The sequence below is a fragment of the Drosophila takahashii genome, chromosome 3L (genome assembly GCF_030179915.1).
Source record: "Drosophila takahashii strain IR98-3 E-12201 chromosome 3L, DtakHiC1v2, whole genome shotgun sequence".
Taxonomy (NCBI): domain Eukaryota; kingdom Metazoa; phylum Arthropoda; class Insecta; order Diptera; family Drosophilidae; genus Drosophila; species Drosophila takahashii.
This window is the reverse complement of record NC_091680.1, coordinates 30,085,732-30,100,054: the sequence shown is the minus strand read 5'-3', so window position 1 is coordinate 30,100,054 and position 14,323 is coordinate 30,085,732. Positions and strand designations below refer to the sequence as shown.

The 14,323-nt window shown below is 34.8% G+C and overlaps 1 protein-coding gene across 3 annotated transcripts in view; it reads right to left on the bottom strand.

The window, feature by feature from the left end:
- nAChRalpha4 (nicotinic acetylcholine receptor alpha4) overlaps positions 1 to 14,323 on the bottom strand; it is a 510,593-nt gene that overhangs the window by 256,488 nt on the left and 239,782 nt on the right. For all 3 annotated transcript variants that reach the window (XM_070215893.1, XM_070215894.1, XM_070215892.1), the window contains exon 4: positions 2,053 to 2,162. In XM_070215893.1, coding sequence (XP_070071994.1) covers positions 2,053 to 2,162 — 110 coding nt within the window. The remainder of the gene's footprint in view (positions 1 to 2,052; positions 2,163 to 14,323) is intronic.

The following is a 14,323-nucleotide window of genomic DNA, read 5'->3' as shown; positions in this document are numbered from 1 at the left end:
AATGTATTACAAGTGTAGAAAATGTGTGTGTGCATTTTTATAGTTAATATAGTTAGTTCACATGCTCGAGCTGGGTACTAGTAATGCAGATTGTGTCCAAACTACATTATCGGTAATCCATGTTGTAATCCATTAAATTATTGCATTCGTAATCCATTTCGTAATGGCAATTTTCGCCGCTGACTCTTACTATATGATCGACGGATGATTTTATTCGTATCGAGCGATCAGTTAGGGACCGATCCGAGTATTCCGGTCAACCAAAAACCCCTCTTAGGCCAGTCTTAATTTTGGTCTCTTTTAACTGAAAAATTCGGTTGACCGTATTTAACGAGCTCTGATTGCTATACAATTATTTTGTCTTCTTTAAGATCATTTTTTTCATATTCCTTGTGTAGAGGAAAATGGTGCATTTAACGAGCTCTGATTGCTATACAATTATTTTGTCTTCTTTGAGATAATTTTTCTCATATTCCTTGTGTAGAGGAAAATGGTGCATCAAACCCAATAAGACAATAACATTCATGGAGGCACATTTAAAAAAATTTTGCTTATTCTTTCAATGAACTAATTTTTTGTATAACTGTTTATTGGAAACTCTGGACTTAGTTTTCATCAATAACAAGTTATCATTTATATAGTTAATCGACTATTTCGGTGCTATGTAAGGCCTGTGTAAAACTTACCACTTTAATAAATTGATTTGGACAATAAGGGCCAGTCACAAATCCTCTTCAAACTAGTATTTTTAAAGTTTTTGACTTCTTTACCTTTCCTATATGTCTTTTTGCAGTTCAGTGTGTTATTTTTTTAGTGCTTTGGGGAGGAAGGAGGCTTCACAAGACAATTATCTTAAAATAAAGCTTTAATCTTTCAAACATTATTGAATTTATCTGTAAAATAAAATCTTTACAAAATAAAACCATCAACATTTAGTTTTCAAATAAATTTCAGATCAATATGATTGGATAAGTAATGGCAGTAATGTTTTTTGGTCGACTGTAAGTCGGCTGTATATATCGTAAAACTCGAAATAAATCCGCTGAAAAATCATAATGGGTACAAACTTAAAGTTTACATCCTATCGAATAAAACAAGCCGGATATGGCCCAAATCCATGGAAAACTGGATTTATGGTGGATTTTTAAAGTTCGGATTTTTCCACTTTTTTCGGTTGACAGAGTCCAAATTTAAGATTTATCATAGGCGGCGACATGTAAACAAAAATGAGTGGTGACGACAGAAAATTAGTGGTATTTTCGTGATTTGGGGGTCGAACGCTAACAGAATTTGCCATCAATTGCCTTGGAGCAGTTTAACTGTAAACTAGTGTAATATAACAAACAAAGTTATGAAAACGAATGTTTTTGGGCCACCTAACTTGGTTTGCCCTTTATCGGATAAGCTCGTGTCAATGCAAACTAAGAACTTGGAAAATGTTTGTTTTTACTTAAGTATAAGCATTTGTTGAGGTACATATTTATCTAAAATAAAGAAGTTTTCATATGCCTGACCATCCAGGTCATATTGCTTAACTTAATTAATAAATAAAATTAGAATTACATAACAAAGTTTTAATAAAAATGGCCATATTTGTATGTTTTATTGAAGTTGGATTATCTTTGAGCTTAGTGGCAAAAAATGTATTAACAAATTTTAAAATCTTGATTTAAAAGAACGTATGTAGCGTAATTAGCAATTTTAAAATAGTGTATATTTTTAGCCATTTCAATTAGACCATTTAATGATGTTTTTCCAACATTGAATTAAATTCATTGTTACAATGAGAACACAATTTAATTTACAACACATTTTTAATTTTCTACATTTTAAACACGTTCAAATTGTGATACAACAGTAACTTCTGTCAGGGCTATAATCACAGCCATGAATTCTACTAAAATCGGCTATTAAATCTGACCTTTTCAAGCTGTAAGAGTATTGGGTAAAATATTAGATCTAAGCTAGTAATAATAACTTATCTTAACTGCCTTACAGATCTTTATACGTTTCAAAACACATAAACTTTAAAAATATCTTTGGTTTACTTACTTATTATATAAGACAATATCCGGTCTCCATATATGATCAGATGGAACATGCAACATATGAACTCCACCATATTCTTTTGGCTCCCATCGAAGTTTGTAATCATACCAGGACTGTCAAAAAGTAAATGAACAATACTTGTATTCATTTTTGGAAAAGAATTGAATTACTTTAGAATAATAGCTAGATAGTAGTTAAAATAGTAGTTTTTAAACGTATATTGCAGCACTAATAAATGGGGAGTCTGGCGCAATTACTATACCTTATTAACTGATCACGTATCGCTAATCCTGTTTTTAGACAGGCTCGTACTATTGACACGCCAGGAAAAATGGAATGTTCAGATTTTTTCCCATGGGAACCCTGTGGATTCGATGAAGTTTTGAAAAATTAGTATCTACCGCCACTGATGGTTACTATAACTTTGATATGCCAAACGATTTAAAATATTCGTGATATTCCTATCCCACAGAGTTGTGCCTTTAAGCATTATCATTACTTTTTCATTATCATTAAAAAATGTAATGCTAGTAAAATCAGTTTACATTATCATTAGAAAAAGTAATGCTTTTAATGCATTACTTTTGACAAATATAATGCTAATGAAAATTCAATTCATTATTTTTGACAAATATAATGCTAATGAAAATTCAATCCATTATTTTTGACAAATATAATGCTAATGTAAAATATTTCATTACTTTTGAGAAAAAGTAATGCCAATGATATTTTTTCATTACCAATAATAATGATAATGAAAAAATTTGCATTAAAAATTTAATTAAATATGTTTTAACTTTATTTTTTTTTGATAAAGTACTGCAACCGCAAACCATATGTATCTCAATTAAATACAGCCATTTTTAAGATAAGACGCTACTTTAAAGGCAAGGTTTTACGTCAGTAGGAAGTATATTTTATGTTACTACAACATGCACTTGACTTACAAGAACTTAATAGTCGTAATGCAACGCCAAGTGCATTTATTTTTTCAATAAATTGGTCATAGTGGAAAAATATTTTTTTACTGAAATCGCCATCTTTGTTGTGTACCCTTTACTGAACACCTCTGCTGGTTAGGGGTTGTCTTCATCCATAGAGGCCTGAATATTTCGCGGTTTGAATTTTTTTTTTTTTTTGCATTAGTTACAAGTTTACTATACTAAGCTTATAAACTATAACACATTCATACTTAACTTACAAAACTTCTTGACAGTGCTGAAGAAGTCGCGGTCCATGGAAGAAAATTTGTTTTTAAAGTTTTTTGGGGGTATTGACCGCTGTACTACACAGTTGCCGAAAGTATCCAATGAGGATAGTCTTTTGGCGGTTTTACATTGAATGTCTATATTGTGGAATCATTGGATCTGACAGATCCTAAGAATCTGTCAACCAAAACCGCCAGGATACACATGATTTGCCAGAATTCCAGGAAAAAGTAAAAATGTTCTATTTTATTTTGTTAAGTATATACATATATGTGGGGCTTTGTTTTGTAAGTGATAGAAAATGAGAAACTTTATTTAATAGAAAACATAATATAGTTTAAGTTTGATAGTTCTATGATTGAGTATTTATCGTCGTCGCGTCGTTTGATAAAGCACGTCTTTGCTCAGTCGGCCGTCAGGTCATCTTTTTGTCGTCTTGATTGTAGTCTTCTTCATATTTGTTTTCATCAGGGAAGAGCATTTCTTTTTCTCAAAAGTAATGAAATATTTTTCATTAGCATTATATTTGCTCTTCTACAATTTATTTGATGGAGAAAGATGCACGCAGAAAACAACAACGAATCTCAAGGCAAAGGGAGAGGGGCAATCAAGCCGTTGACTCACCTTAAACAAGCAAAGGAATGTGCAATTTGGCGATCTTTTGGGTGGCATACGGTCAGAACAACGACCGCGATCGACCCTACACCAGCAGCCGGCAAAGGGCATCAGTCGGGCATTGACACTACCGATAGGGAAAATCATAGGTGGGAACACCTAATTAACCCAATCTATCACGGGGACTGAGAAAAAAGCTCTATACTGGTATAAAAGACCGTAGCCGGATAGAGAAGGTAGGCAGAATTTATTCTGATCTCGCGGCACTATAGTGTAAACACTATATTCCCGAAGCCGCCAATGACTACAGCCAAGACCAGAACTCCTGAAGAAAGTCCTGTTTGCCGTCGATGAACAACAACTCTCCTTGAAGAAGTCCTGCTACATCCTCGTCCTGGAGAAGAACTTTTATTATTATCAAGGACTACACCATGGGTGGAAACCATTCCAAAGTGGATCACAACATGTCCAACCATCAACACCGTAAAAATAATCGATCACAAGGACGACATTCAGGACGTGAAAACCTTAATCATCCTGAAAGGGGTCAAGATGTACAAGCGATCTGTACGAGGACGCCGGGACCAAAAGCACACCCTAGAACAGGCGATCCAGGATCCAGGATCCCAGGATCCAGCGCGTCGAGATCTCATCGCCCAGGACCAGCAACGGGGTAAGTTTGTCGGAACACAGTTCCTTTACCAAATAGATATATATATATTAGGGTAGGAACGTATTTTATAGACTATTCTAAGCAACATTGCCAAAGAAACTATGCCTTGGAAACCACGTTTAACCCTCCGCATTTGCAAGAGAACAATACTGGTTTTTTGATGAAAAATATCTCAGTAGCCTTGACTTTGGAACATTTGTATGGACGCGAAAATAGATATAAATCGTTTGGGCATAACATAATCAATGGACCATTCTAAGACATATTGGCCAAGAAACTATATGCCTAAAACCACGTTTTTTTCATTTGCAAAAGAAAAATACTGGTATTTCACTTTATTTTTGAGAAAAATATCATAGTAGCCGTTACTAATATACAAAATAACAGTATTAAAAAAATGCTTTAAAGAGAACAAAACCTTTTTAACAAAGAGGAGAATTTAAAATTGACAAATATTTCACTGCTACTATGATATTTTACTCAAAAGTAAAACGAAATACCAGTATTTTTCTCTTGCAAATGCGGAGGGCCAAACGTGGTTTATGGCATATAGTTTCTTGGGCAATATGGCTTAGAAATGCCCAGAGATTGTTTTCCGCCCAAACGATTTTTTACGTTTTTCTGGTCCATTCTAGTGTTTTAGGGCTACTGTGATATTTTTCATCAAATACTGGGTTTTTTTCTTTTGCAAATGCGGAGGGTCAAACGTGGTTTTCAAGATATAGTTTCTTTTGCAATATTGCTTAGAATTCTTCCTAGATTGCGTTCCCCCCCTACGATTTATCACTTTTTTTTGCCCATACAAATCGACTTAGTCTAATATATATATATATATATGATTAACCATCAGGTCCTAGCGGTCACTCTTAGAAAAGAACCGAATTTCACTCTTAGAAAAGAACCGAATTTTCACATTAAACTAAAAAATCTTTTATCCAAATTGAATTCGCCTATCCCTATAAATGATATAGAGCTTTTATACATTGAAACCTTCCGTCTGGACTTTTCCCCACTTTATTGTACTAAAGTAGAAAAAGCCATAGTTTGTGCCACGGTACCCAAGACTACCGCTTATTCTGAAAACTTCTCTAATGAATTTCTTGGTGAGATTAGTACCTTTGTCATCCGTTTGATAAACTAATTAGAAAAACAAGAGAGAACGCTATAATTTTTTTGATTGCGTATAACTTTTTAATGAATGGTCCGATTTAAAAAATGTCTTCTGCATTTCGATAGGTATAAATATACACAAAAAAATTGCATTTATATTTCTCGGAAATCTTTAAAGGTATGGCCGCCAGACACATTTTAAAATCGTTAGTGGGCAATTGTGGGCGTTAGAGGGAGGCGTGGCGCTCGGCTGAAATAAACATGCGCTGCGTAGGAAGCCCAAGAATATGTGTGGAAAATCTTAACCTATTATCCCGTATGATGTAAGACTATGTCTTTTTGATTAACATCGGTCACTTTGTGGTAATTACAAAATTACTTAGGAACTAGAGGTACAATATCATTTAAAGAAACAATAATTATTTTGACATTTAGAAACAAATTCATTTTACAGAAGATTAACATACATAAGTGCTTAAAAAATAGGAAGGGAAAAAAAGAAAATTTAAAAATTTAAAAAGGAAGAAGAAAATGTAAAGCTAATAAAATTAAAATTAAAATTAGCTTGTGCCCTTCAAGTAATTTAAAAGAGTTGTTTTAAAGTGCGCTTAATTTCGTATGCATTTTAAGTGGTTTGGGAGGTCATTCCAATAGCGAACGGCCTGAATAAAAAAGTGCTTTTCAGTCATCGCAAGTTTTAATCTTTTGCAGACAATGTTGTTTGTTCTAGCCGAAGAAGCCAATTGCAATTCTTCATGTAGGTATTTTGGCTCTTTTCTGACTAAGAGTTTATGCAGAAATAGCAAGGTTTTCAATTTAATCCACGACTCAAAGCTTAGATCGAAAATTTTATTAGCATGACTTGTTATGTGATTCCTACGGTCTACATTAAAAATATCTCGCGCAATGGAGTTGAAGGCAACTTGTAGCTTTCGCATGCTTGTGGCGTTGCATGATCCGAATATTTCATATAGAACAATATTGGGATAATGCAGGTTTTCGCCTCTAGCATCCTAATATTTTGCGGAATTAGTTTTTGGGTTAAAGATAATTGCCTGAGTACTCCGTACGATTTCCCAGTGGCTTTAGTAACATGGTCATCCCAAGTTAAAGTGGAGTTAAATTCTATTCCTAGGTTTGTGGCTCGCGTAACAAAGTCTATTTCAACATTTTTTACCTGGATCTTCGGAAGGGAGCTAAGATTAATTCATTTTTTATATATTAATAGGCATTTTGACTTGGCTGGATTTAGTCTTAGCCCGTTTGCATCAGCCCAATTATTTATTTGTTTAATTTCGTTGTTGCTAATTCTGATACACTCACTAATTTGACTTAGCGGACGACTAACATATAATTGGACTTCATCTGCATAAAGGCGCACATTACATATAGAAATACATTTAGGGAGGTCATTTACATATAACGAGAAAAGAAGCGGACCTAAAACTGAGCCTTGTGGGACTCCCTGTGTGAGGGGTAGAAAAGATGACTTAACCGAGCCGGGGACCACGGCCTGCAACCTATAGGAAACAGGTTGCGAATCTTTGTACAGAGAATTTCATGATTTATCGAGTCAAAAGCTTTGCTAAAGTCAAGAAGTGATAAAAGAGTTACTTTACTGTCATCAATATTTTGGCGTATATCTGGGGATATCTTTAAAATGGCAGTTGTACAACTTCTGTGCTTTTTAAAACCTGATTGCTTACAACTAAGAAGTTGATTTTTTCAGGAAAGTTTGCATCTGGAAAGCAACTAGCTGCTCAAAGGACTTTGCTAAGAAGGATATTGGATATTGGTCTAAATTCATTTTTTGATTTCGGGATGGGCAGAATTTTTGAGATTTTTTAACAATCAGGAAACCTTGAGGTGGTAAACACAGCATTAAAGATGTGGGTAATATGACAAATTAATTTCGGGAGCAACATTTTTATAAACTTGGGACTAACGTTATCTAGGCCTTCGGCGTTTGATTTGACTTTAAGTATACATTTAAGAACATCACATGGGTACAGTGTACTCAATGAAGGAATGATTTCCGACTATGTAAAGTATATATATTCTTGATCAGCATCACCAGGAGAGTCGATAAAGCCATGTCCGTCTGTCTTTTCTTGTTAAGTCGCGTTATTCGTCAAAGGACGTACTCGAATTTCCTTGCTCTTCCATACGCTAACCAGCATTTTTGCAACAAGCTGAGCACTTTCAGATCAGAAACTTTGTTTCAGAAGAACTGTCCTGTAGACCAAAGAGGACAGTACGGTCCTCTTTGGCGGCAAAGTTTCTTCTTCATCAAAATTAAAATTTAGCTTTCCTACCAAAAAAAGGTGATCTCCATTTTGTTAACGATTACACTGTGCAGCATTTTTAACGCTTTTTAAATTTACCTCGATGGATGCTATATTTTTGGATTCGTTATGAATTCGGAAGTTAAACTGCGTTTTCCAAAAAGTTCCCCGACGCAAGGATTCCACTAGTTTACAAAATAATATTCTTGGCGTGCTTCCCAGCAATTGATGGCAAATTCTGTTAGCGTTGAACCCCTAGATCACAAAAATACCACAAACTTTTTTTTCGATGGCACAGTTTTTTTTTAAAGATTTTTTAAAGTTCAAAATGTTAAATTTCTGACTTTTTTCGAATTTCTTCTTATATTTCGGCAGATATCACCCCGATCGAGCCAGTTTTAGTTTTATTTTAAAGTCAATATATCAGAGCTTAACTTTGCCATACAGATCAATATGATTGGATTAGTAATGGCAGCGCAGAAGCTTGACAAAGATGAAAAATGTGTTTTTTGGTCGACTGTAAGTCGGCTGTATATATCGTAAAAACTCGAAATAAATCCGTTGAAAATCATAATGAGTACAAACTTAAAGTTTACATCCTGCCAAATAAAACAAGCCGGATATGGAAAACTGGATTTATGGTGGATTTTTAAAGTTCGGATTTTTCCACTTTTTTCGGTTGACAGAGTCCAAATCTAAGATTTATCGTAGGCGGCGAAATGTACACAAAAATTAGTGGTGATGGCAGCCGGGTCAAAAAATAGCTAAATCAGATATTTAATAGCTAAAACATTACAAAAGTTAGTTTAATATTTGAAATTTATTAATTATCCAAATGGATGTTACTTATTAAAAATACTTACAGTCATAACGCAAGCAATTTTATATTTTTTTTAGGAATTTTTAGAAATTAAATTCATTTATATAATTTTCTAGCTTTTAAATTTAGCTATTTTTGACCCGGCTGCCGTCACCACTCATTTTTGTTTACATGTCGCCGCCTATGACAAATCTTAAATTTGAACTCTGTCAACCCAAATAAGTAAAAAAATCCGAACTTTAAAAATCCACCATAATTCCAGTTTTCCATGGATTTAGGCCATATCCTGCTTGTTTTATTCGGTAGGATGTAAACTTTAAGTTTGTACCCATTATGATTTTTCAACGGATTTATTTCGAGTTTATACGATATATACAGCCGAATTACAGTCGACCAAAAACACATTTTTCATCTTTGTCAAGCTTCTGCGCTGTCATTACTAATCCAATCATATTAATCTGTATGGCAAAGTTAAGCTCTGATCTATTGGCTTTAAAATAAAACTAAAACTGGCTCGATCGGGTTGATATCTGCCGAAATATAAGAAGAAATTCGAAAAAAGTCAGAAATTTAACATTTTGAACTTTAAAAAATCTTTAAAAAAAAACTGTGCCATCGAAAAAAAAGTTTGTGGTATTTTTGTGATCTAGGGGTCCAACACTGACAGAATTTGCCATCAATTGCTGGGGAGCATTTTGGCTGTAAACTAGTGTTCTTAGCAAAAGGACCTCAAAGTTCGAAAAATGCTGAAATTGGCCAACTTTGCGGAGCTCTCAGAGGCAATTGGATGCATGGTTTGATTCGATGTTAAAGTTTTTTAAAAGATACACCCTTTATCTTTCAAACCCCATACTTAAAATAATTTTAAGATTTTTTTTAAGGCAAAAAAAATTCTAGAAAACCGGTAAAAAAACATAAAAGTATACACTAGCGGTCAAAATAGTAGTAGTGTTGCCGCCCTGTGTATTTAAAAGTTTGTTGTTTTAGTTGATCTTTTCCTGGTAATATTGAGTATAATTTTACTATTAGACTTATTGGATAACAAAAGTTACAACATCAAACTTTTAAAAACACAGGGCGGCAACACTACTACTATTTTGACCGCAGCAGTATGTTTTTAAGTTTTTTGACTATGTTTTCAGGAATTTATTTCTGCCTTAAAAAAAATCTTAAAATTATTCTAAGTATGGGATTTGAAAGATAAAGGGTGTATCTTTTAAAAAACTTTAACATCGAATCAATCCATGCATCCATTTGCCTCTGAGAGCTCCGCAAAGTTGGCCAATTTCAGCATTTTTCGAACTTTGAGGTCCTTTTGCTAAGAATCCTTGCGTCGGGGAACTTTTTAGAAAACGCAGTTTAACTTCGGAATTTGTAACAAATTCAAAAATATTGCATCCATCGAGGTACATTTTTGATGCTGCATAATGATATTAGAGCCCGTTAGTCTAATTTAGGGCCGGTTTCTCGAGTCCCTGTCAAAGTCCCTGATCAGATAGCTATCGAAAACTTAAATAACTTAAATACCAGATAAACTGTTCGTAAAAGCAAATCCGCTTTCTCGACTGCTTTAATATATCTGAACGAGAAACAATTACAGAGTGCTGTTAACGCACAGAATTGTGCTGTGAAGGGCAAAAAATGGCGTGCTTCGATTATTTCATCAGCTGTTTGGGTATAATTCAAAGGAAAAGTCAGCTGTGATTTCGTTTCTTATTCTTAGTTGGCTTTGGGAAATCAGCTGTCATTCTATCGAGTCGAAAACGCTTAACAGGGGCTCCGAGTCCCTGTCAAAGTTAGCTCTCACATTGTTGCTCGAGAAAGCCAAAATGCCTTAGCAGGGACTTTATCTGTTCGAGAAATGTTAGCCGGCACTCGAGAAACCGGCCCTTAGTCTACAGGACTTTAAATTAAGTTATATTCTTAAGATTTGATAAACTTATTGTTAGTTTCATTATAGAGAAGGATCAATAAATAAAGCATATATATAAACAAAAAAACCAAGTCCTTTCTTACTGAGCCACAGTGCCAACAATAGACTTGTATTAAATTTGAAGTTATGGTCTAAAAAATTCTGACCGTATACATTTTAACGACAAGTAAATAATCACAGGCCGACAAAATGTGTCATGGGTTGGTGTCCAGGCCTGCCACCATTTTATTTCGATAAATGAGGTTTTTCTAAGTATAAGTTGCCACTACGCCTATAGTCCATCAGCTCTGGTATTTGCGGTATCTTTACTTTAAGAAAATCACAAATTTTCTTCGCCTTTTGGGATATATCTTCAAGAGTGGTCAACCAATTTTGGTAATCTTTTCGGAATTAAATAGTTATATGTCTCTTTTATACGGTCGTTTTAGAAAATTCAATCTAACTAAATCACAAGAGAAGGTGGGAGCATTCAAAATTTTAAAGTCACAGCAAAGTTTAAAAATCTTCGTTTGTGAACAGCGTTTAAAAACTAAATAAAAATATTTTCTTCTACAATGCATTTTTGACCCAATTCATGGAAGAAGTTAACGAATTCTTCTTCGGTAAAAGAGAAGCGCGGTGGGCAGTATATAGAGGCTAAGTTTACGTAGCCGCTTTGGGTTTCGAGGTGTTCTGCTGTTGCTTGGATATAAGTCGTAGCGAGTGATGGCATCTCGTAATGCCTAATGCGATTCTTTATAAGAATTCCAGTACCTCCATGAGCCTTCCCAACAGGATGATTTGTCAAATAAAATGTATAGTCAGTAAGATTAAAATAGTTTTTATTCGTAAAGTGAGTCTCTGATATGAGCATGGCGTCAATATAATGATAATCAAGGAACTGTATGAGCTCGTATTTGTGCTGTGAAATGCCATTCGCATTCGCGAAAGATATTTTAAGAGTAACCATTTAAGAAAATTTTTGTTTGATTAGAAGCTCCAGGAGATTTTGAGTGCGCACAAGCTCCTGCAGCGTTTGCTGTATTGTTCCCATTGTTTTTGTTATAGTTGCCAGCATTAATTCTATACCACTAGGTAATTGGGGTTTGTTTACGCAGCTAATTCCCGAAGTATGGTTCGATGCCTGTCGCCCCAACAATACTGGAGTGGTATGTTCAAATGTCGGTTTTGGAACTGTAGCGTAAGACCCGTTGTTGTAGCTTAACGCCTGAGCAAAAGAGACTCCCGGAGTCGTTGTTGATGGTACGTATGGAAGATTTGGCGGATGGCTGGGTTTCTAGCTGCAGCTATTTTTTGGGTTAGGCGGTTTTTCTTCTCCTTATAAATATGGCAACCTCTGTAGTTAACCGTGTGATTTTCCCCACAGTTGATACACTTTTTGCAGCATGGTTCTCCTTATTTAGAGGACAGTCCATAGGTATATATATAACTATGTCCCCGCAGACAACGCATACTGCGCGAAGTTTGCAGTATTTTCTCGATCATATTGACAATTCGTACATTGGACGGGTCCATTCCGTTTATGGGGTTCCCCAACCGTGTTTCTGCGGTGCAATAGATATTGAAGCTTGTAGATTAAGTGAAATTCATTTTCACATTTCAGTTTAAAGGCATAATTTCAGACGTCAGTTCTATCTTAAGCATTGGCTGGGGAATTTTGTTTCTTTTCATTATGTTTATAGCCGATTTGAACTGTTGATTCAATTCCTTTGATAACTACTTGTAGCCCTTTGCTACTTTTGAGTTATATGATAGACGTTGATGCATTACGAGCAGTACAAACAAGTGGCCCAACAACGCCAAGCACGTGCTTGTTATGCGCGGGACTCTTTTATCAATTTGGTCAAGAATGCGAGTTCGCGATTACATAAAACATATAAAGACGGGATACATAATAAAAACAAGAAAGGAAGCTAGCTTCGGCCAGCCGAAGCTTATATACCCTTGCAGATCATTCCTATTAATTAACAAATCGCAAAAATGTTCAATTTTCTAATACTTCTCATTAATTTTCCGATCGTTCCTATGGCAGCTATATGATATAGTCGTCCGATTTTGATCAAATTAAAATTGAAATTCGGAAATATTTAAAAAGAGTCATATCCTAGAGTAGAAGATAATACAATAAAAACCAAAGAAGCTAGAATTTATTTCCAATTACTATTCCATTAATTTTCCGATCGTTCCTATGGCAGCTATATGATATAGTAGTCCGATTTTTTAAATAATTAATTCGAAATTCAGAAATATTTAAAAAACAAGAAAGGAAGCTAGCTTCGGCCAGCCGAAGCTTATATACCCTTGCAGATCATTCCTATTAATTAACAAATCGCAAAAATGTTCAATTTTCTAATACTTCTCATTAATTTTCCGATCGTTCCTATGGCAGCTATATGATATAGTCGTCCGATTTTGATCAAATTAAAATTGAAATTCGGAAATATTTAAAAAGAGTCATATCCTAGAGTAGAAGATAATACAATAAAACCAAAGAAGCTAGAATTTATTTCCAATTACTATTCCATTAATTTTCCGATCGTTCCTATGGCATAGTAGTCCGATTTTTTAAATAATTAATTCAAAATTCAGAAAGCTAGAATTTTTTAAAATTTTTTTTTCCGATCCTTCCTGTGGGAGCTATAAGATATAGTTGTCCGATCCGGTTGGTTTCGACATATATATATTATATATATATATATATACTACCTGCAATAGAAAGACAACTTTTGCGAAAGTTTCGTCCCGATAGCTTAAAAACTGAGAGACTAGTTTGCGTAGAAACAGACAGACGGACAGACGGACGGACAGACGGACAGACGGACATGGCTAGATCGACTCGTCTTATGATGCTGATCAAGAATATATATACTTTATGGGGTCGGAAACGTCTCCTTCACTGCGTTGCAAACTTCTGACTGAAATCATAATACCCTCTGCAAGGGTATAATAAAGAAGCAATTAGGAGTGAAGCAAATGATATAAAATATTAGTTTTTAATACCGGGATAGAAGTTGATACTATGATATTTTTCTCAAAAATAAAGTTAAGTACCAGTATTTTTTTTTTGCAAATACGGAGGGTCAAACGTGGTTTTAGGCATATGGGCAATATGTCTTAGAATGGTCCATTGATTATGTTCCGCCGAAACGATTTATCCGGCCTGTTCCAGTTTTCACTCGGAAGTGAATTGGATTTCATGCTAGCGGATTTAAGTCCGCCTGTCAAACGCTTGGCGGAAAGTTTCCATGTGAATTTTTCGGAAGTTAACAGAGTAACAACGAGGGATATTTAAATCCTTGCAATTCTTTCGGAAGTGAGTCCTGGAACAGGTCTGAGAAATTCGATTCCGTGTGAATCTTTCGGAAGTGAAAACTAGAACAGGGCCGTATATCTTTTTTCACGTCCATACAAATGTTCCAAAGTCAAGGCTACTGAGATATTTTTAATCAAAAAACCAGTATTTTTCTCTGGCAAATGCGGAGGGTCAAACGTGGTTTCCAAGGCTATAGAATACTTTCCCCCCCTACGATTTGTTGACCTCCAAATCGACCCACCCTAACCTCTATAATATAGAAGGTAACCTATAATCCTTCGGATGGCTTACCCGATTTTTTATACTTTTTATAAGTG